Source organism: Monodelphis domestica, chromosome 3 (genome assembly GCF_027887165.1).
Source record: "Monodelphis domestica isolate mMonDom1 chromosome 3, mMonDom1.pri, whole genome shotgun sequence".
Lineage (NCBI taxonomy): Eukaryota > Metazoa > Chordata > Mammalia > Didelphimorphia > Didelphidae > Monodelphis > Monodelphis domestica.
Genome location: NC_077229.1, coordinates 98,023,921 through 98,046,008, shown reverse-complemented (window position 1 = coordinate 98,046,008; position 22,088 = coordinate 98,023,921). Strand labels below are relative to the sequence as shown.

General features: G+C 44.9%; 1 protein-coding gene across 1 annotated transcript; it reads right to left on the bottom strand.

Annotated features, from left to right (window-relative positions):
- Positions 1-6,198: 6,198 nt before the first annotated feature.
- Positions 6,199-21,267, bottom strand: TYK2 (tyrosine kinase 2). Its single transcript, XM_001367275.4, has 24 exons — positions 21,093-21,267; positions 18,076-18,319; positions 17,276-17,399; positions 16,586-16,739; positions 16,171-16,334; positions 15,197-15,587; positions 14,883-15,086; positions 14,610-14,767; positions 14,325-14,442; positions 14,033-14,237; positions 13,715-13,821; positions 13,330-13,509; positions 13,156-13,243; positions 12,892-13,019; positions 12,507-12,642; positions 12,265-12,416; positions 11,911-12,061; positions 11,421-11,518; positions 11,094-11,286; positions 10,587-10,705; positions 10,330-10,502; positions 9,974-10,091; positions 9,774-9,884; positions 6,199-9,198 (listed from the first exon to the last, which is right to left on the bottom strand). The coding sequence occupies exons 2-24, from the start codon at positions 18,248-18,250 to the stop codon at positions 9,064-9,066; spliced, it is 3,582 nt and encodes a 1,193-aa protein (XP_001367312.1). The 5' UTR covers positions 18,251-18,319; positions 21,093-21,267; the 3' UTR covers positions 6,199-9,063.
- Positions 21,268-22,088: the final 821 nt, after the last annotated feature.

Below are 22,088 nucleotides of genomic sequence, written 5' to 3'. Positions count from 1 at the left end.
CAGTAGGTCACGGGAACATGTTTCACTGGGCATAAAAAGGCAAACTTGAAAATACCAAAAAAGACAAGCTTGTTCTTGAGAAGCTTCCTATCAAAGAAAAGTGTCATGGGGCACTGATCAATGAAGACTCAGTTCTGGAAGTACTGCTTCCTCTGGGAGTTCTGCCTGCTCCCAAAGCTGTTTCTGAATGTGAGTGATATTCTCCCAATTTGAAGTGTGTACAGGTTTTCTATGGCTGTTTCCTGTCCAATTTTTACATGGTGGCAAAAAGCCTTTTAATTGGTCATTGAGCAAAACTGAGTGTGAACAGTATTGAATCTTAAATCGGTGCTTGCTTTGGCAGCACACATACTAAAAAAGATAAACTTAGGTAGAAGGTAAAGGTTTAAAAAAAAAGATTAAAGGATATGAAAAAAATGCTCCAAATCGCTAATAGTTGAAAAAGTACAAATTGAAGCAATTAAGGTTCCACTTCATACTTATCAGATTGGCAAAGATAATATATTGACAAAGAAAATTATGTATGTTGGAGGGGCTGTGGGAAAAGAGACACATTAATGAGCTGTTGGGGAAGCTTCAGAATTTGTAAAATTGGTTCAGTCATTTTGGAAAACAACTTGGAAATATGCCCTCCCCCCAAAGTCACCAAACTGTGCATGCCCTTTGCCTCAAAGTATTATTACTAGTGCTATACCTCAAAAGGGGCATAAGAGGAAAAAGACCCACAATTACAAAAAATATTCATAGTTTTGGTGGTGGAAAAGAAAACTGAAAACTTGAAACTGAGGAGATGCCAGTTAATTAGGGAATGGATGAACAGGTTATGGTATATGAAGGTGACAGAATACTATTGTGCTGTAAGAAATAATGATTTTATTTTTATATTTATATTTATATATTATATTTATATTTATAATTGTTTTTTTTAATCCTTACCTTCCATCTTTATTGATTCTAAGGCAGAAAAGTGGTAAGGGCTAGGCAATGGGGGTCAAGTGACTTGCCCAAGGTCACACAGCTAGGAAGTGTCTGAGGTCAAATTTGAACCCAGGACCTCCCATCTCTAGGCCTGGCTCTCAATCCACTGAGCCACCCAGCTGCCCCCTGAAGGAAATAGTTTTAAAGAAACCTTGGAAAACTGGAATGAACTGATACTGAGTGAAGTAAGCAGAAGCAGAACAATTTATACAATAATAAACATTGAAAAGACAAACAACTTTAAAAGAATTATAAACTCTCATCAATGACCAATCATGATTCCAGGGAATCAATAAGGAAGTTACCTTTTGCCTCAGTTTTCTCAACTGTAAAATGGGGTTAATATTAGTACCTACCTCCCCTCCCCTCCCAGGTCATTGTGAGAATAAAATGAGATAATATTTGTAAGTCACTAAGTATAGTGCCTGGTACATAATAGGCACTATATAAATGCTAGCTATTATTATCATTATTACTACTATTACTTTTATTACTATTATTATTATGCTCCTGTTCAAAATGGATTCAAGATGCAGAATGAGGGTCTTGAAGGAATAATGAAGGAACTTGTTTTGCTTGAGTGCGCGTATTTTTACAAAGGGTTTGTTTTTTCCTTTTTTCCCCAATGAGCGGGAGAAGAAAGAAGAGAAAAAGAAATGCTCATAAAAAAAAGAATCAAAGCAAGATGACCATGTTTTTGCTCACTTTCATATGCACAGAATATTGAAGAGACTTGAAAAAAGAAGTTAAATGGAAACTTGACTACCAGAAAAATGACTTAAATGTGAGATCGTTTGATTATTAAGTTATTATTATTAAGTACCTACTGTGTGCCCAGTACTATGCTAGGCACTGGGAATGCAAAAAAAAGTTAAAAGCCCAGTACACTCAAGGAGCTTACAATATAATGGAAGGGACAAAATGCAAACAGGATATATACAGGAAATAACAAGGGGAAGGCACTGGAATTAAGAGGAATGGGGGAAGATTTCCTGGAGGATGTGAAATTTTATTTGGGACTTATACAAAGCCAGGGAGGTCAGAGATAGCTACACTAAAGAAGACATTAGACAGTGAGGTAGTCCCAACTTCTTTTGTTAGAATAAAGAACTTAAAAATGGTGTAAAAAAATTAAAAAAAGCAAGCTACATTGAATCAGGAATTCAAGCATCTCTAAGTCCTGCTTGTTTCCAGGTTATCACAGAAAACTGCCGAGAAGGTTCTCAGAATAAATAGATACTGTATATAGATACCCAGCATCTTTGCCTGCGATAAGAAGAGTACACCAGACATGTCAGCTGCGGTTTTCTTGGAGTCTACCCATTTCCCTGATTTCCTGTTTTGCTATTTGATATCCCTGGTGAACCTGATCCAGCTACAAGACTGTGAGATCAAGTCTGGATCCTTTCCCTGGCCTTAGCAAATCCTTACACAGACCCTTTTCCTTAATTCTGTCAAAGGGGGGTAGAGTTGAGGGTTAGTTAAGATTAGGAACTGTAGATTTGGGTTAGGGAGAAATAGAGAAGGGAATTTCTAAGAAGAAATCCCTTTGCAGGGATTATTAGATCTGGTGGGGATAGATAGATTAGAATTAGATTAGAAAACCCTCAAATCCCCTTCTCACCTTTCCCTTATGTATTAAATCCAACCTGTTCAATGTTTATATATTTTGTCTGTGTTTAATAGCTCAGGATTTGTCTCTGCCTCCCCTGAGCTGGGCTACCCTTCTCCAAACCAGATTACTGGCCCTAAATATCACACCTGAACCTAATAGTTTATCCAGTTAAATCAGATAATATTTATAAGTAGTATTTTACCTATTTCAAGAGTGATAATAGAGGCTGGAGGAAAGGATAGGTTTCAAACAGGTATCACATATAGTATGATACAGAATCAATTTGGGGTAGGAGTAGCGCAGCTGAGTGACTCAGTGGATAGAGAGACAGGAGGTCCTGGGTTAAATCTGACCTCAGACACTTCCCAGCTGGGTGACCCTGGGCAAGTCACTTAACCCCCATTGCCTAGCCCTTACTGCTCTTCTAACTTAGAACCAAAATGCAGTATTGATACTAAGATGGATGATAAGGGTTTAAAAAAAAAGAGGGAAAGAATTGATTAGGGAAGGGCAAAAGGATTGTTTTGCCACAGTGAGTGTACAATTGAGATTAGATAACACAAATTTATGGTAGGGTGGAGGCTGCCCCCAGATTCATTCGGCAGTAGACAAATAAGAGCTGAAGAGGTAATGATGAGAGTAATTGAATTACTGTTCGGCAAGGATATGAGTGATGATTAGACAGTGGGACACGATTTCAGAGTAGAAGATGGTGCGTATCATTGAGCTGCTGGGGCCTAGCAATCAAGGAAGATGGAAACAGGGTAGTGGAGGGACAGGGACTACAAGTCAGGGTGAAGATGAAGACTAGGTCCAGGATGGATAAGCTATAGGGAGAGAGAGAATGATAAGGCCTTAAGGATGGATAAAGAACTTTAAGAATTCTTGAGGAAGGAAGAGAAACATTTCTCCATAATGGTGGCATCAAGGTTCTGGCCATCCTTCAACCTTTTGAATATGCCTTCAACCCATGTATTCAAGCAGTTGTTTTTCTTTGGTATTCTTACTCCCACAGTGTTTTCTCTGGATGTGGATAGTGGTTTTTCTCATAGGTTCCTCCAAGTTGTTCAGAGTCATTGCATTGCCACTAATGGAGAAGTCCATTACATTCGATTGTACCACAGTGTTTCAGTCTCTGTGTACAATGTTTTCCTGGTTCTGCTCCTCTCGCTCTGCATCACTTCCTGGAGGTTGTTCCAGTCTCCATGGAATTCCTCCACTTTATTATTCCTTTTAGCACAATAGTATTCCATCACCAACATATACCACAATTTGTTCAGCCATTCCCCAATTGAAGGGCATCCCCTCATTTTCCAATTTTTGACCACCACAAAGAACGCAGCTATGAATATTCTTGTACAAGTCTTTTTCCTTATTATCTCTTTGGGGTACAAACCCAGCAGTGCTATGGCTGGATCAAAGGGCAGGCAGTCTTATCGCTCTTTGGGCATAGTTCCAAATTGCCCTTCAGAATGGTTGGATCAATTCACAACTCCACCAGCTTTGCCACATCCCCTCCAGCATACATTACTTTCCTTTGCTGTCATGTTAGCCAATCTGCTAGGTGTAAGGTACCTCAGAGTTGTTTTGATTTGCATCTCTCTGATTATAAGAGATTTAGAGCACTTTCTTCATGTGCTCATTAATAGTTTTGATTTCTTTAACTGAAAATTGCCTATTCATGTCCCTTGCCCATTTTTCAATTGGAGAATGGCTTGATTTTTTGTACAACTTGTTTAGCTCTTGATAAATTTGAATAATTAGACCTTTGTCAGACATTTTTGTAATGAAGATTGTTTCCCAATTTGTTGTTCCCTTCTAATTTTGGATGCATTAGTTTTGTTTGTACAAAAACTTTTTAATTTGATGTAATCAAAATTATTGATTTTACATTTTGGGATTTTTTCTACCTCTTGCTTGGTTTTAAAGTCTTTCCTTTTCCAAAGATCTGACAGGTATACTATTCTGTGTTCACCTAATTTGCTTATAGTTTCCTTCTTTATATTCAGGTCATTACCCCATTCTGAATTTATCTTGGAGTAGGGTGTGAGATGTTGATCCAAACCTAATCTCTCCCATACTGTCTTCCAATTTTCAAAGAAGTTTTTATCAAAAAGTGGGTTTTGGTCCCAAAAATTGGGATCTTTGGGTTTATCATAGACTGTCTTGCTAAAGTCATTTACCCCAAGTCTATTTCACTGATCCTCCTTTCTGTCTTTTAGCCAGTACCAAATTATTTTGATGACCACTGCTTTATAGTATAGTTTGAGATCTGGGACTGCAAGTCCTCCTTCCTTTACAATTTTTCATGATTTCCCTGGATATCCTTGATCTTTTGTTCAACTTTGTTATGGTTTTTTTTTTTCTAATTCCGTAAAGAAGTTTTTTGGTAGTTCAATGGGTATGGCACTAAATAAGCAAATTAATTTGGGAGGATTGTCATTTTTATTATGTTAGCTCATCCCACCCATGAGCAATCAATGTTTTTCCAATTGTTTAGATCTAGTTTTAATTGTGTGGAGAGTGTTTTGTAGTTGTGTTCATATAGTTCCTGTGTTTGTCTCGGCTAACCCCTACTTTAAAGGATTTCCTACTGTAACATACCTTGACAAGGGATCATCCACTCTGAAGATATCCAAGGAAGGGTAAACCTACCACCTCTTGGGACAGTTTACTTCACTTTTGGACAGTTCAAATTATTAGGGACTTTTTAGCCCCTTCTTTTTTTTTCTTCTGACAATTGCTTCTTTGCAATTTCCAGAGTCCTGATTTCTTGAGCTGTGCTGGCTGCCCAACAGGAGATGATCCCTGCAGCTATTTTTACTTGTGGAAGGAAAACCAGGATTACCAGGAAGAGGATGCTTTGACCAGAAGTGTTAAGAAAGTCCAAGTCATGCCTGTTCAGAAGATCTGAACATTGTATTACCTCACAAAATTCTTTGCTTTTTTGGAGAGTGTAATAGTGATGGGTTTTTTGTTTTTGGCATTTTTTAACATGCCCTTATGAATCTTCTGATTTGTCTTTTTTTTTTTGGCTTAGAGGAAATAAACATCCCCCATTGGATATCAAGTTTTGACATTGTGTATCTTTTTTTTACAAAGCTTCTTGTTAAATCTTTTTGAACGTTTATAATTAACCATTCTGTTTTCTTCTAGAGACTTCTGAAGTTCTACTCCTAGAGAGTGAGCATAAGCAAGATATAAAAGAAAACCTTGACTTCTGGGGGGAAGGGGGTCAGCCTCAAGGTGAATACAGATTCTGTGAGTCCAGAATTAGAGACCCTTTCCCAGGATCTTCCTCTCACATTCCTAACAAATTTTTGTTGAATTGAGTTGTATTCCCTGCCCCTTCCCCAGTGAATTCATTAAAGATTTGCTTTATTAACAGGATGACTCATTTCATTACTTTTTACTCTTCATAGAGTAAATCATATCTTCGGACTCATTCTCTCAACTTGAACTGGCACTTGCAAGTTGGATATCCACAGGGACAATTGCTATTTCACGTACTAGGGGTGATCCTATGGGTGGGTAAGCTCCTAACACTGAACCTCACCAGTCCCCCATTGATAGGTTTCCCCTTAACAACCAGCCAGTAGACTAAATTAGCTTTTAGATAAAGCATTTACTCAAATGGCATAGCAAGAACAGTAGTTACAAAGCATTTCCCCAAAAAATCTGGGATTCACTCTTCCACAAATTCACAGAGACAAGCAGATATGAACTTAAAAATACAGTATGGTGAGGCACACATATAGAGAACATGTGTAGCCAAAGAAATTCACAATTCTGGAATTCAAAGCATTTCATGTCCTTTCTTTTTCCAGAGTCCTCAAGAAATTCTCTGCAGGGCAAGGCAATTAGTAGCAGCGATGAATGAATCACTTTACTGCTTGGCTGGTTCTTCCTAGGGTACAGCATCTCCACTGGATGGGCTGTTCAGTTATGCTTGCCACTCAAAGGGTAAGGTATCTTGGATGGATAGCTCAATTTGCAGCTAGATTTAGTCAACTAGTTTGGTGTTGATCCAGCTCCTTACTGGGATTATGTACTGACCTGCACAAGTCTCTTGGCCACTGGGCAGCTGCTGCCAATCTGGTCTGGGAAGGGTGTTTGGCTGCTGTGTTCTTTATAGCATGGGGCATCTGCTAGACAGGTCAAAAAGATGTTCTGATTCAACTCCTGACTCAAATCAGAATTCCCTCAGTGAGGAACCACACCCAAATTTATAATGGTCAATCAGTTCACCTCCCAGATCTGATGGGATCTCATGCAGCTCATCGGCTCCAGACAAAGGCAAGGAGTTTTGTATTTCTGCAAATCTCAGGATCTTCCTAAACTTATGCTTCCATGTTCCTGCCTTACCCAGCTTCCAACTTTCAGCTTTGTTGAAGTCTAATAGGGTAGACTCCTTACAACAGGTCAGATTTACAACTCCTTCAAGTCCATCTAGTCAGTTGTTTTATAGATGAGAAATCTGAAGTCCAAAGAGGCTTAAAGTCTATTTGATCCAGCACATGCAAAGTCCCTCCTTCAATATTGTTCAGGCTGTTGGTCGCACAGTCCTCATTGTAGATGGTCCACTGAACTACATTCAAGTGTCCAGCTCAAAGACATTCTAGTTACCACTTCCAGCTTCCCTCCTTTTCCTGGTGGTAGTTACTGTCCCAATTGTGCTTCCATCCCAGTTACTGAGGGAGGGAGGGATGGGATCCTTTGGAAAGTCTATTTATATCTATATGGATGCATATCTGACTCTCTGTATAAGTATTGGAGAGAGGTGTCACCAAAAGCTGGAATGAGGCACTGAACTTTGCCCAATGTGAGTATCCAATTGTAAATAAAGGCAGTTGCCTCCTCAGTCCCATCCACTTGTATAGTGCCCAGAAACTTCTTCCTTTTTATTATTAAATCTTTTCCTTGGCTATAAGTCTATTACCCTTAACACTCAAGCATTATGCCATGGGGCAATTTATATAACATCTGCATATCACTCATCACCTCTAGAGGATCCTGTTGTGGGGAACTACCTGCTGTTCCTCTTCCTTCCCCACCAATACTCCCAGAAGGCCTCTTGAGTGTGAAGCTCTGGTGAGTACCAGGCTGTGGGCAAGAGAGGAAAAAGTCCCTGCTTTCAAGATTTACATGATGGCTAGGGAGACCTCTTTCAAACACAGACACACAACACAGTCACTCTTTCCTGAGTGTGAGTTGCTAGGGCCCCATATCCAAACCTGACCAGTAATTGGAGTCAGAGAATCTCAAAGAAGCTGAATTTACAGAAAGAAGGCCTGCTGGACTTGAATGGTAAATGAAAAGGAGATGGCAGTGTTGCATAGAGAAAGGAAGTGATACAGTGATGACTAAGTACACTCCTATCCACACCCAGCCTGGATTCACTTTAGAGCCCAAGAGACTCAGTATGGGGGAAGGGAATGGGAGAGAGACAGGGAGAGGGAGAGACAGGAGACAGTCCAGTGTGGTTAAAGTAAAAGGGAAAATGGAGCTCAATACTTAAGCTCATTCTACCTCATCTAGCCTGGGTGCTTGACCCCAGAGGAAGTAGGTCTTATCTTTTAACTTTTGAAAACAGGAAAATTTATCTGTGGCTTCCTATCCTTAAGATCCTTAAGACCAGGATCTGTAGCATTCTTTCCTGGGTCAACCTTGCCTAGCTCAAAAAGGACTCGTAACACCTCCCTACACAGATGAAGCTTGTTTTTGGCAGAAGGAACATGAGTTTACTTGTGGGTAAACCTGGGCACTAAGAGTATACCTGACCTGGGATGAAGGTACAATGGAGAAGACAGAGGACCTAACAGAGGTACACCCTAACGATTCTCCATTATGCTTAGGTTTCTATTCTCAGTCCTTCCCTATCTGAAATGGACCCTGGCATAGACAGGAGAAGAATGAGGGGGAAGAATAAAGGCAGAAGAGGGTTAAGGTCTCTCAGAAGGCAACAAAAATCAAGTTTTCCCCTCATTGGTCCGGAGGTGGTGAAGGGGGAAGCAGAGGTGTGTTTCTGGAAAATGGAAGGCCTGGGGCAAGGCACAAGGCAGTGGTTGCCTATGGGGAGTAAACAAATGGCTGATCCCTCATTTCCAGTTTTGAGGGAGGGGCTGGCAGAAGTCACAGTGTTAGGTCCCTCCCTTAGTTGGTATCTTATTTTCAAGGTTTCAAACTTGAAGGTGTTGGGTGGGTAGCTAGGCAGCCCCAGCCATACAACCCCTGGGCACCACCTGGCATTGGGGAAAAAAAGCTGTGGATGGCACCAATTGGCCCTTCCCCATGAATTCCAAGGGGAATAAATATGGCCTCAACCCCCCCTCTCCAGACTGGGGATAGTGTGGGGAGAAGACGGTCTCCAATCACTGAGGGGGCCTAACAGTGAGGCCCCAATCAGATCTTCCACTGCTATGGGATATCAGATGAACCCAGCTTGCCTACAGTTGCTGGAGGCCTCTCCTTCAGCATACACTAAACACGGAGGGCGCTTGACTCCTGTACTTCTCATGGAATGTCTTGAGAATGGGATCAAGCTTCTCAAAGGTTGGGCGAAAGGAGGCTTCAGATTCCCAGCAACTCTTCATGAGGGCATAGATCTGCCAGGGAAAGAATGTGGGTGAAGAAGAGAGAGCTGTAGATTCTATGTTTTCAGGTGGGGCTCATCTTACAGAGTTTGGGACCATGGAGGACTTTCCAGGACTTTTTTGTCCTGGCCTATAAGAGGGTTTAGGAAGATTTTACATCCACCAAGGTTGGCAAGACCTCTTTCCTCCTATTGTCTAGGGTCATGTTGGTGAACCTACGGCATATGTGCTGGAGTGGGCTACTCCCTTCCCCTTTTCCACTCGTGCCATTTCTCATATCACCCTCCCCTCTGTCCAGCAGCCCAATAGGAGTGTTTCCTCCCTCCCCTGTTTGAGGTAAGAAGGTGCCTCACATGCAGCATGAAGGTTGCCATTTTAGCACTTAGTCTCTAAAAGGTTCACCATCACTGGCCTAGGGTTACTAAGGTAGATATTCTGTAATCAGTGACCACAAGCACAAGGAAAACTCAAATGATAATTTATGTGCAGGGGCACAGAGAGAAGGGTTGAAATCTCCTAGCATCTTCATCAGTGGTTATGGGTTCATATCTTAGTATAAGGAAGGGTCATTAGTAGAAAGAACTCACCTCAGAGGGACAATCCTTGGGACAAGGCAGTCTCTGACCTCTCTCTAGCAAGTCAATAAGCCTTAGCACAGTCATCTGGCCCTGGGTAACCCCAATCATTTCAATGAATTTCTGACCAGAGAAAGGGAAAAGAGGAACTGTCACAAGGATGGCTCTGCTATGAAGTATAGGGGGGAAGGGATCCAAGGCCAGGCTCTCACCAAGGGGGGACTCTGATTGTAGTCACAGCGGGTTAGCAGCTCATAGAGGGTGACCCCAAAGGACCAGACGTCTGAAGCATAGTAGAACTTAGATTCCTTGAGACACTCCATGGCATACCTAGGGGATATTGGGATGTTACTCAGGCCACTGGGAGGGGAAGATGGGAGACACCCAATAGGTATAGGAGGACGAGAGGGGAAAGACACAGGGAACCTAGTGGTAAAACAAAGGTGGTAGCTCTATCAATCCCAGCCCCCTCCCAACCCCTTCCCTCCCAAAAAACACTCCCATACTCTTAGGCATGAGAATGGTGACAGCATGTGGTATTAATCCCCCTGTCTATGCCCTTGGTTACCAGAAGACAGGGCTGTCTCCATCTTCCCGGACACAGTAGTAATCACGGCCCTCTGGCACAGCCTTGGCCAGGCCAAAGTCCCCAATCTTGATAATGTTGTCATTCTCCAGAAGGACATTTCGGGCTGCCAGGTCTCGATGGATGTAGTGTTGAGAATGGAGGTAGGACATGCCCTATAGGATGGGGAGTGTCACCTGAAGCCGGGGTCATGGGGCACAGGGCCCACAGTCCCCTACCTCAACCTTGCAGTGCCTCACCTTACAGATCTGCTGAGCAAACAGCAGAATCTGGGCCAGCCCCAAACTATGTTTGGGCAGGTAGTCCCGCAAACTGCCCAGTGGCACATACTCCATGATCAGCTGGACAATCTTCTCCCCTGCAAAACCCATTCCAGGAGAAGGATATGAGGGAAAAGGGGAGGTAGAAAAGTAGAGGGAAAAGAATACTGAGTTGAGAGTCAGAGGACCTGGATTAAAATCCTGATGTGATACTGAGCAAATCTCAACCTCTCTTGATAATTCCCTCAACAATACAACGAGGGGGGTTGGAACAGATGATTTCTAAGAGTTCAGATTCAGTTTCTGTCTTACAGGATGTGGGACTTTAGGCAAACCTCTTCCATTTAATGGGTCATCTGTAAAATGAAAGGGTGGGTCTAGAGTGTTTAAGGTCCTTTTCCAGTCTTAAAGTATATCATTCAAGGGCTAAGTTTCCAGAGAAATTCCCTCCTCAGGCCACATCCAGGGTTATCCTTGCTCCCTGACCTTGGTCACTGCAGCAGCCCTTGTATTTGACGATGTGGTCATGGTAGAGTGTCCGAAGGATCTCAATCTCCCGTTGCCAGCTGCTCAAGAGTTGGGAACTGCAGCCAGCCTTGAGAGACTTCACAGCCACCATCTCACCTGTCCCATCATTAGTTGGGTCATAGCAATAGAGGCTCACTTTGCCAAAATGGCCCTGAGGATAGGGAAGAAGAGAGGGAAGTACCATGAGGATGAGCTCTGGGCATGACTATACCAGCACAGGGGCACTTGCAGCCCTTGGCCCTTATCTACATATGCAAGTCCCCTTCCCACCCATTCCCTACAGACCTCTCCCAGGTCTCGAATCTTCTTTAGGTAGCGCTTCTGAAAAACGGTGGGGTCTGAGGCTGGGAACTCTGGGCTCATAGTGGTAATGTCAGAGAGATCTGGAAAAGATCATTGGCCCATGGAGAAGGGATCCAAGAGAGGCAGGGACAAAACTATGGCATGTAAGCTCACTGGGCTCTCCACTCCACCCCAATCTTGGGCCTAGATGGGCCTGTCTGTCATGGGTCCCAAGAATAGCCTTTAGTAGTCACAAATAAGAATCAAAGTCCCTATCCAACCAGACAGAAGCCATGTCTCCTCTTGGATAGGAGGATTTTCAGTGACAGGACAGTGGATCTTCTTTTGTGGCTTCCCAAGTGTAAGTGGGCATGACTGGTCCTTAGTAGATGCTTTGTTTAATGACTATGAATATCAGATAGAGGAGAACCTGGGAGGAACAGAAATAATCAAGAGTCAGGGCAGAGGGCACATGTAGCAGAGTCAACCTTACTTTGGGGCTGCAGCTGGGTGAGGTCACGAAGGATGGTTCGGAAGGAAGGTCGCTGGTTGGCCTCATAGGTAAGGCACTGGCTGATGAGTGTGGCCAGTTCCTTGCATGAGGGCTCCTGGAGCCGATGTTTCTTCTCATAAAAGCGCTCCTTCTGTAGATTATAGGTGAGAAATTGGGTGAAGGACTCAGCCCCTGGCACAGCTGAAGTCCAGGTTCCATTTTAACTTCCTATCTTGGTGACTCAGGAATATCCTAGATGACTGAGGATGGGGTGAACATAAGGGAGATCATAGTAGACAGCGTGACCCTGAAGATGAGTGAAGCATTAACTGTGAGAGGGCAAGGGAATCATACCTCAGAAGGGGTACGACCCTGGAGGGGTGCTTCTCCATCAAAGCAGATCTCTAGGAGGGTTGTTCCAAAGCTCCACTTGTCAGCAGCTGTGCTAAGACCAGTCCCACTGGGTACACATTCAGGAGCAATCCAGGGAATTCGTTCTACCCTTTCTGGAGAAAAAGGGCCAGAGGTCAGAGCTTGGGAGGTCAGCACTAGCCTGGGGGCAATGACTCTCCCATCCCAGACCCCATCATCCTCACCCTCCCTGGAGAGAGCAGTGACGCTGACTCCAGGATCACTGAGCTTGATGAAGGGCTGAGTGCCATCCCCAAGGCCACGCCTTGCCAACAGGATGTTCTTGGCACAAACATTACCATGAACCAGGTTCTTATCCTCCTAAAGAGTGATATCAGGAGGAGAGTGTCATTCTCTAGGATCCATAGTACACAAGTATAGAGGTAGCAACTCACACATGGCATGCATACAGGACACATCTCACGCAGAGCCTATGTCATTATGGTTTCTGGTTGGGCTTCCAAGTTGGAGAGATCCTACAAAGCCTTCATAACAACCAATTCTGCATTGGCTCCTACTTGCCCAGACTCTACTCCACTGGTACTCCCATTCCCTAGGCCAGGCACCTACTAGGTAGCTGAGAGCACTGGCAAGCTGCTGGGCCACAGTAATCTTCCAGGCCACAGGCACATGGCCCTTCTCCCGGCGGAGACATACATCCAGTGGTCCATGCTCTACATATTCTGCCACCATGATATCTATAATGAACGAGACCAAATACTCACATCTAGGGGCAGTTTAGGCCAGGGGAATCTCAGAGCCTTTGGAGACAGAAGTTCAAGAACCAGAGAGAGTGAGGAAAAGTGGATAGGAGAGAAGAAATAATATACTCACTCTCAGAGCCCCGGACACAAACACCATGGACGAAGGCCAGGTGGATGTGGGAGACCTGGCTCATTAGGCTGGCTGTTTCAAAAAATGCCTGAGGGAGGTAGAACAGGGATGTATAGGGGATATGCACCATCAAACAGGTGATGCCTGTACACGTTTCCCCCATTCCCCTCTTACCAGGGCAATATCACGGTGACTTGGGTCCAGCACTTTCAGCACTACTCGAAGCTCCCGATGGTTGTTGTTGGGTTCTGAGGGAATGTTCTCTTCTTCCTCATCCTCAGCTTCCATTCCACCCCCCACATGCAGAAGTCCCTCATAAATATTGGTCCGGGTGCCCTGGCCCAGATGAGCCAACTGAAGTATGACAGGGAAAAAGGGGAGATACCACATCAGTACAAAGACAGAACAGTCTATCGAATTCAAACCAGGGGCCTTAACTCCATGAAAACTCTTTTTGTCTACCCTGTCACCCAAACCCAAAGCAAGAGATCCAGACATGGAGGAGCAAGTGTCCCAACAAGGCATCTTGGATGGCCCAAGAAAGAGGCCTTAGACCCACCTGAGTAATTTCATCCTTTCGGATTTGGTAGAAGCTGAGCTGGGATAAGTTGAGTGGTTTAGGGCCCTCCTTAGGACGATGCCGAGTGATGATCAGGTTGGAGATTTCTGGGGGAAAATAGGGGTGAAGAGATATAATTAAGAAACCTTATCTAGTCTTTCACTAGGATAAGCTTTAAGAATGGGAAGTTTCCAATGTTCCTACAGAGAAGCAGCCTCCTCCCTCCTCAGCTTATGATGGGGATAATGTCTTTGTGCCCAAGGAACCTAGCCACATTCCCCCAACACATATGCCTGTCCTTCCTGCCTATGGCTGTACCTCCTGCTCGAGGCAGGCAACATTTGCTGATGGTGAAGCTTTCTAGACTGGATCCAGGACCAGAGCCAGAGCTGGATCGAAGTGTGCAGCCCTGCAAGGCAGTTGTGAGTTCACGAACACTGGAAAAGGTTTGATCCCAGCCTTCCAGCTGGAAGGTCCGGCCCTGCTCTTCAATACGGAACTGCTTGTAACGGAGACCCTGTGCCTGTAGAAGCATTGAAGAGTAAGCAATCCAGCACCCCAGGGAAAGGGTGAACAGGCACCCCTATTCCCTGAATTGTGAGGCTTTTACCTGGTCCTTCCGGGCCACAGTCAGGATGAGGCGGTGGAAGTCAAAGGAACTCCAACGAATAAGGTAGAGACCATCTTCTACTTCCTCCCTCTTCAGTTTGGACAGTACATAACTCTCCCTGGAACATTGGAAGGTAAGGAGATTAAGGAAGCAAATGAGATCTGGATAAGCCTTTCTCTCTACCCAATGTATTAGTTCTCATACTTCCATAGTGACACAACCATACATTGACAAAGTGAAAGTTATACAAAAGACAGTCGTACACACACATGCCAACACACTCACTGCAGGGGTCCATGGATGCCATTCTGAATGCTCATCACCAGTCTGGGGGGAGCCACCTCATGGCACAGGTAGTGGCTAGAGTCTGCTGTCAGCCTGAAATAGCCATCTATCAGGGATACCAGGGAGAGAGCCACGATAGGTGAAGGGAGAGTCAGTTCCTGGGGATAGAGGGAAGGAGACCTTAGCAGGCCTTTTCTCATTAGAACTATTCTTCCTCCCTTTAATAGTATCAACCTAAGTTTTCCTGATCCACCTCCCCTGCTTTAGCCCCACCAGGCACTTGTTGTCTTGACGATGGATGCTGACGTTGCTCTCCTTGACCACAACATGAGTGATCTCTTGGAAGTCACAAAAATATGTCCAGGAAGGGTCTTTCTTTTCAGTTGGCAGCTGGCTTAGCTTCTGGTTCTCTGCCTTCTGGGCTTTGGACTTCTTACCAAAGGAACTTTTGGGGCGGTTAATTTCCAATTCAGAGACCTGAAAATCAGTCATGTATAGATGAGAGCATTGTCCCTTCTCGCCTCAGTCTCTCTAAGGTGAGAGGAGTTTGAAGACCCTAAAGGGTAGCCCTCCACATATGTGCTCACCTTCTCCTGAAGAAGCCTCCAACGGATACCATTTGTACCCATTACTAGAACCTCATGGGTAGGAACCTGAGCATCAAGAGAGAAAGTGGATCCTGCTGGACCAGCAGGTGTTTGTCCACTGCTGTTAACATAGCACAACTCCCTTTCGGCCTCTGTAGGTAATGCTAAAGTTAGGGCAAGAAATCGCTCAGCACCAAATCGTGGGGCTAGCTGCTCCAGAGTAGCCAGGTATTTGAACATAATGTTCTGTTTACTAAGATGCCCTGGACCCACTGTCTGTAGATGGAATCGTCTCATAAACTTCTGGAAGACAGTCCTCAGGCGGAATTTAGTCAGGAAATTGTTCTGTTGGATTTGTCGACTGAAGGACCGTGGGATGCAGTCTTTGAAGCTGAAGTAGGGAGAAGTAGGGTGGAGGACAAGCAGAGGATGAAATAAGGAAAAGGGTAAATGGGATTTGAGGAGCTTTAAATGAGCCTGCCCCATTCCAATCCTTTGTGCAAATGACTACTAGAAGCCCCAAGTACTTTTTCTTCCAGCCTCAAAGGTCTCTCATTTCACTAAGTGATATTTCATCAATCTCAGTGTTCAGTGTTCAGCACTTTCTCAGTAGACCCACTGCTTCTTATAGCAGCTTGCCCAGGGGCCAACAGACCTCATTAGAAGTTCCTTAATCAGGTAATATACTTACTGCCCTATATATGTATAATCCTTGATACAGTTTCTCGTACCAGAACACCCACTCTAGTTCTCCATCAATCTAAATCTGTCTTTTGGGACAAATTGACCTCTCATCGCTTCTTTCAGGCAGCCCACATATGTTTACTCTCCTCAAAGTGTTTCAGGTATATGACTGAGTTGCCCAAGACCCTAGGGAATGGGTCTTACATATATTCTGTCTCCCTGCTGACCAGGGCATACTTATTGACTGACTGACACCCTGAGGGGCCCCTAGTGTGTCCTGGGCCAGTTACCTGGTCTTCCTTACCACCTCTTCCAGAGGGATACCACGCTGCAGGGCAAGGTGGGAAAGGTGCAGCACAGCCATGCCAAGGCTCTCATTCTTGAAGTGATGTATCTCTGCTTCACTGTGTAGGTCCCAAAGTGAGGCAACATCATTGACAAATTCGAACTTCCCCTGGGACACAGGATAGGGTAAAATGAATAATTCTGGAGGATATTCTCATGCCCTCCCTCCTTCTCCTCCCCGCCCCTTCCAGAGAGGGTCCTGGCCATTTGTGTTCACAGCTCTTAAGAGAAAAAGAAACATCAAAGTCCAGCAAAACAGTTCCAAAAAGCTGATTTCTGTAGTGTCTCCAGAAAATAATTCTGGGGTTTTCCCATCCAATCCCCCAGACTTGGCCTTCAGAGTATTGCCCCACTTTTCACCTGTTCAAAGAGGTACTCGAAGGAGGCTTTGTCCAGCAAAGCACACCCCTGTTCCATTTGGATCTTATCTTCAGAGACCTCAATATTTCTAGTCATGCTTCGGTACACAGCTGGCTCCTGGGTGTTCAAACCATGCCAGTTTCGGAAGTAATACCTGTAGGGTATATGGTCTTATCCCATGGCTCTTTGCAAAAGGGAATACTTCCTTATTCTGTGTCCACCATAGCCTATCATCCTGGGGCCTGTATCTGATGGGTGAAGAAGAAACCACCTCTCCACAAGGGACTGGCTGGTACCTATAGTTCCTACTGTCTCTAGTGTCTCAGATCAAGGAAGAAATAAAGGACAAAAAGCCTCCTACTCTACCCCTCTCCAAACTCCAGGGAATAGGCCAAGTCAAAACCTGTCTTTAAGTTTACTATGTTGTCAAAGGAAAGTAGGTGAGCCATTGATATACATAGAATGGAACAGTATAGATCCACCTCTCACAATTTTGAGAAGAATTGGTCACCAAAGGAAACTGCTCTTCCAATCTAGAACCTCAGATGAAAACCAGTTCTTGGATATTCTCCTAAAGCTTCTATGTGGGGATTTTCCCTGAAAAGACCACTACTATGGGATCTGCCATTGGAGAAAGACCTCTGTCATGACCCCATCCCCCAAGCCTAAAGCTCAGGAAGCTGCTGCTACCTTATTCGAAACTGTAGGGTGAGGTTGGTGTCCTTAGTGACCTCAAAAAGGTGGTTAGGAGGCAGCCAGATTTGGGCCTGGGTATCATATAATGCAAAAAGGTTGTAGCAGAGTGGGGTGATCCCTGGAAGCAGAAACAAGATAGATAAGGGCATTAGTTTTACACTCTGGGCACACACATGATACATGCACACACATGCATCCCTTGAGAATTTGCCCTAGCTTCTAGAAGCTAGAAATAGGCCTCATCAAGACATCCTTTCTCCCCTCTCCCACTCTAATATTTTGTTCTTTTCTCAGAGGTAGGCATAGGATAAAGGCAGAAAATTCTGAGGAGCCTATGTAAGGAAATGGGTAGTCAATCATGATCCCAGTTGGTAGAAGAATATGGAGGGTGGAGTCAAATCCTACAGCCTGGTACAGGCACCATAGAACCCTCCCCATAGGACCCAGGTGCTGGGACTAATGGTTTGATAATCTTTAGACAAAGACTTCATCTTGGAAAGCCTCTAGAATCCAAGCCCCTGAGGCCATACCACAGGCCACTTCCTGAAACCACAGATTAGAACAGTAGATGGAACAACTATACTTCCCCTTTCAAAGGCACTGAGGGCAACTTGGTGGGAAGCAGACCTTTGTTATCCTTCCCATCCTACTCTCCTCATTTATCCATTTCATTAAGGTCATATCCTGGAGGAAGAGCTGCTTCTACACGATTCAAAACTAAAGTGCTTCCTCACCCTTAAACCATGAATTCCTCATCTTAAATCTATCTTTCTACTACCTCAAACCCCACTCACCCACTTTCTTTGCAATGTGGATGCAGACTTCCTCTGCGGTCATGGTGCCTTGGTTGTAGGTCACATACTGTTCACCCCCATTGCTCCAATGGAGGAAAACCTTGAGTCCACTGCCAGGGTGGACCCAGTCTCCATCGGAGTCATTGTGTCTTGCAGCACAGTGACATAGTGGCATCTTGATCTTCTGCCACTTGAAGGGGCGCTTTAGGCCCCACACTCCAAAGCTCTTTCCACCCAGGTTGTCCTAGTCCAGAGTCAGGAGAAAAGGAAAGAAAACAAATGGAAACCCACTGGATGGAATTATGGAAAGGGCATTGGCCTTGGGGGGGTCTAAGACCTCATCTGAGTCCTAGTTCTGATATTCACTAGATATATGACAGAATAACTTATTTCACCTCTGAGTTTGTTTTTATAAAATGAGGAAATTGGGTTAGATCTTTAAGATTTTTTCTTGCTCTATGATTCTAATAATAGACTTGAAGACATTGCTTTAAGAAGTAGCCAGTCTTTCAGTAGAAAACCACACTTCAGGGCACCTGAAATTCTCTCTAAGTCAAGCCATCCTTGGCAAGCCTTCCTCTCACCATGTGTGCTGGATCCAAACTCTCTTCCAGAAGCAGTTTTAGCCCCTTTCCCAAATAGTAGAAGAGATCATCTTTAGAAAGTCTAAGGCATGATACCCAAGGGCTCAGATTTGAGGACAAATGGGATCCTAGGTTTTCTCAGAATGAATACAGTTCCTACAAAAGTAGACAGGTACCTCAATCTATCTTACCACCCAAATCTCCTTGCAGCCCTGAGATATACAGGCAGGTTTATGCAAAGAAATCTAATTCTAATCTTTCAGAGACAGAGTGCTGGCCCCCTTCCTCCCTACCCCAGACAGGGGAGGGAAGGAAGCACTCCCACTAGGCTATTGGGCAGAGGGGTTGGGGAAGTGAGAAATGTCCTCAGGGGCATGGAGAGGGGAAGGGGAACAACTCAACAACTCGGCCCTGAGTTCCTCTGGTGGACAACTGCAGGTGTGCCTTTTTTGGCATATGCTCCATAGGTTCACCACCATGGTTCTAAGCTCTAGCCCCTTAGCAACCTCATCATAATGGTTCAAGCATCTGGGAGATGATTGGGGCAAATGAGGAAGGGGCACTGGAAACTGAAGTTTAGGACACTTAAAAAGGGATATTTCCATCCAACAGTACATACTCTAACTAGCCAGGGGCTTGACACCAAATTCTCAGTTGTCTAGCTGAGAAAAAGTCAAGTTGTCCCAGGCAGACAGATCTCTCCCTGAGTGAGAACACTGGACTTCATGGTGACATGAACTCATCCTACTAGTTCATCAGTCCTAAATCCAGTTCCTAAGATACTAAACAGAGGAAAGAAATAGTGGAGACAATGAGGGAAACAGGCAGAGTAATGCTGTATATATCTCGAGCGGAATCCAAGAGGGAAACATTTCTCTCAACACCTAATTCAGGAGGTATCCCTTTTCCTTAAGAAGGCTCATTTTGGGGGGCAGCTGGGTGGCTCAGTGGATTGAGAGCCAGGCCTAGAGATGGGAGATCCTAAGTTCAAATCTGGCCTCAGACACTTCCCAGCCTTGTGACCCTGGGCAAGTCACTTAACCCCCATTGCCTAGCCCTTACCACTCTTCTGCCTTGGAATCAATACACAGTATTGACTCCAAGATGGAAGGTAAGGGTTTAAAAAAAAAAAAGACTCTTTTTCAGAAGGCCTGTTCTAGCAGGTAGGGACTCTGTGTCACATAAAAATCTATTTCCCTCATTACCAGGGCTTATCATAGACACCCAGGTGTCCATAAAAGAGCATTTTCTTGTCAGGATAACCCCTTAAGATTAGGAATATGTGAACTCCACCCTATTTCTAGCTCTTCTCAGTCACAGCTCATACTTCTTAATATTCTTGGACAATCCTAAAAGATTTATGGAGAGTGCTATACACTTCCAGAGAAAGAACTTTTTGGAGTCATCTTTCACATCAGTGTATTTTTGGTTTTATTTTGGTGTTTTGGTTATGTATGACTTTGTTCTTACAACAATGACAAATATGGAAGTATTTTGCCTGACAATAAAAAATAAAATAAAATAAAATAACCAGTTTAGTTGTTTGGAAAACTGAACTGTCAAAAGGGTTTCTGAGACAGGGAATAATTCTGCTGGAGGGTTAGGATCAGTCCTTGAAGGAATGAAGGGAAATTCTCAAGTGTTCTCAGGGAAAGAGCTTCACGGTTCTACCACACATGCCCAAATACCAGAGACAATGGACGGACAAAGATGGCACAGTTCCCTGTATGCAGTAAGGGCTTAATGAATGCTTGCTGGAATGGTTTCGAGGTAGTGAGAGGGCACACACTGCAGTGCAGGATCCCTGGAGGCAGTATCTTAGAAACTGTAGGTAGGCCTCATCACTGATGCTTCCTAAACCTAGCAACGATACAGTCACCTCTTAATATGTTTATCGAATTCGCATTCCCTTTCATCAAATGCTATCCTTCCTCCTATCTCCCCACAAAGTCTACCCACATACCCCTAGTCTGTCCCCTAGTTGCAGCCCATCCCGGGCGTTTCCACACAGCTCCCCACCTCCCCTCACCCCGGGCTGCTCTCTTCTCAATCGCTGCCGCCCCACCCCTACTCACCCCCACCTGCCTTCACCCTGCTTCAGAGCCCATTCCCTAAACTGTTCCTACTTTTGGAGTTCGTTCCAAGCCCTGAGCCCACGCTCTAGCTCAGCCCCCCACCCCAGTCTTCCCATCCTAGTGACTGCCTGCGCCTCAGTTCCTGCGCACCCGGGAACCCTCCCCATCTGCGTCCTCTGTGGGCACTGCCCCCTCGGTGCCAGCCGGGGAAGGCAGAGCCGGAGCCGCCAGATCACAGCCTCTACAGCCCCGGGGTCCCGCAATCCCTAGGGTTCCCGTACACCAACCGCGCCAGACTCCCGATCAGCCTTCAGGGCCGAGCAGCTTCTTGGCTTCCGGGCCTGTGCCCGGGGCTCACCTGTCAGCGCCTAACCCCAGTCAGTACCCACGTCCGAGTACACTGCCGCTGCCACCGCCCCCGCTACCGATCCCAGACCCTCCGACTGACAGGGCTTCTCTCTTGGCGCAGATGAGAGGCCGCCTCCCATTGGTCTCCTGCAACAAGCACATCCATTGGTGGCTGCGGCAGCGCCTTCCCATTGGGAGAGCGGCGGTTGCCAGTCCATTGGCTGGCCCTGCGCATCTTGGCGCTCAGAGCTGATTGGCTAGATCCGGCAGGCGATGGCAGTGATTGGTTAGTGGAGAGAAAGGCGGAAAAGGTGGATGGGACTTGGTAGTGAGGGAGTGGGCTAGGGATAAGTTCCTCTCTAAGAGGTGGGCGGTCTCCAAGTTCCCCCTGGGGAAATGAATCTTCTAAAAGGATTTTTCTAGTCACGCCCTAATAAAGAACTTTATAATTATATATATATATATAAAGTCCGAGTTTGTTGCCTGTAGGATCAAATTCAAACCCCTTAGAGGAGGCAGTGTTGTGCAATGGAGAGGAGAGTTTTGAAATCAGAGAATCTGGGTTCAGATCTTGCCTTTGCCACTTCACCTCTTTGAGTTTGTTTCCTCATCTCATGGAACATGGAAGGGGAGGAAGGTTCATCTAGATGGTTTTAAAAGTGCCTTCTAACTCTTAAATCATTGATCCTCATCCTGGCACTCAAGGCCTCAAAGGTGTTTAACCAAATCTTTCTGTCTCCTTTTAAAAAGACAACAAAAAACCATTCTCACCCTCTATCTTAGAATTGATCGGTGTAAAGGCAGAAGAGTGATAAAGGCCGGGAAATTGGGGTGGCTTCCTACAGCTAGGAAGTGGCTTTATGTCACATTTGAACCCAGGACCTCTCCTCTCCAGACCTGACTCTATATCCACTGAGCCACCTAGCTGCCCTTTCCTCCTTCGACTGACACTCTCACGTTCCATATTGCTAGTGCCTTCTCCATTTAACAATGTATCTTATCTGCC

Bases quoted from the DNA above. Each gene is read 5' to 3' on its own strand.
- TYK2 (XM_001367275.4), bottom strand. From the start codon at position 18,250: ATGCCACTATGTCACTGTGCTGCAAGACACAATGACTCCGATGGAGAC. The intron at 14,768-14,882 runs GTGGGGCTAAAG...CTCTATCCCCAG, and splicing joins GTCAAGACAACAAGTGCCTG to GAACTGACTCTCCCTTCACC. The intron at 12,643-12,891 runs GTAGGTGCCTGG...ATCACTCTTTAG, and splicing joins CCAGTGCTCTCAGCTACCTA to GAGGATAAGAACCTGGTTCA.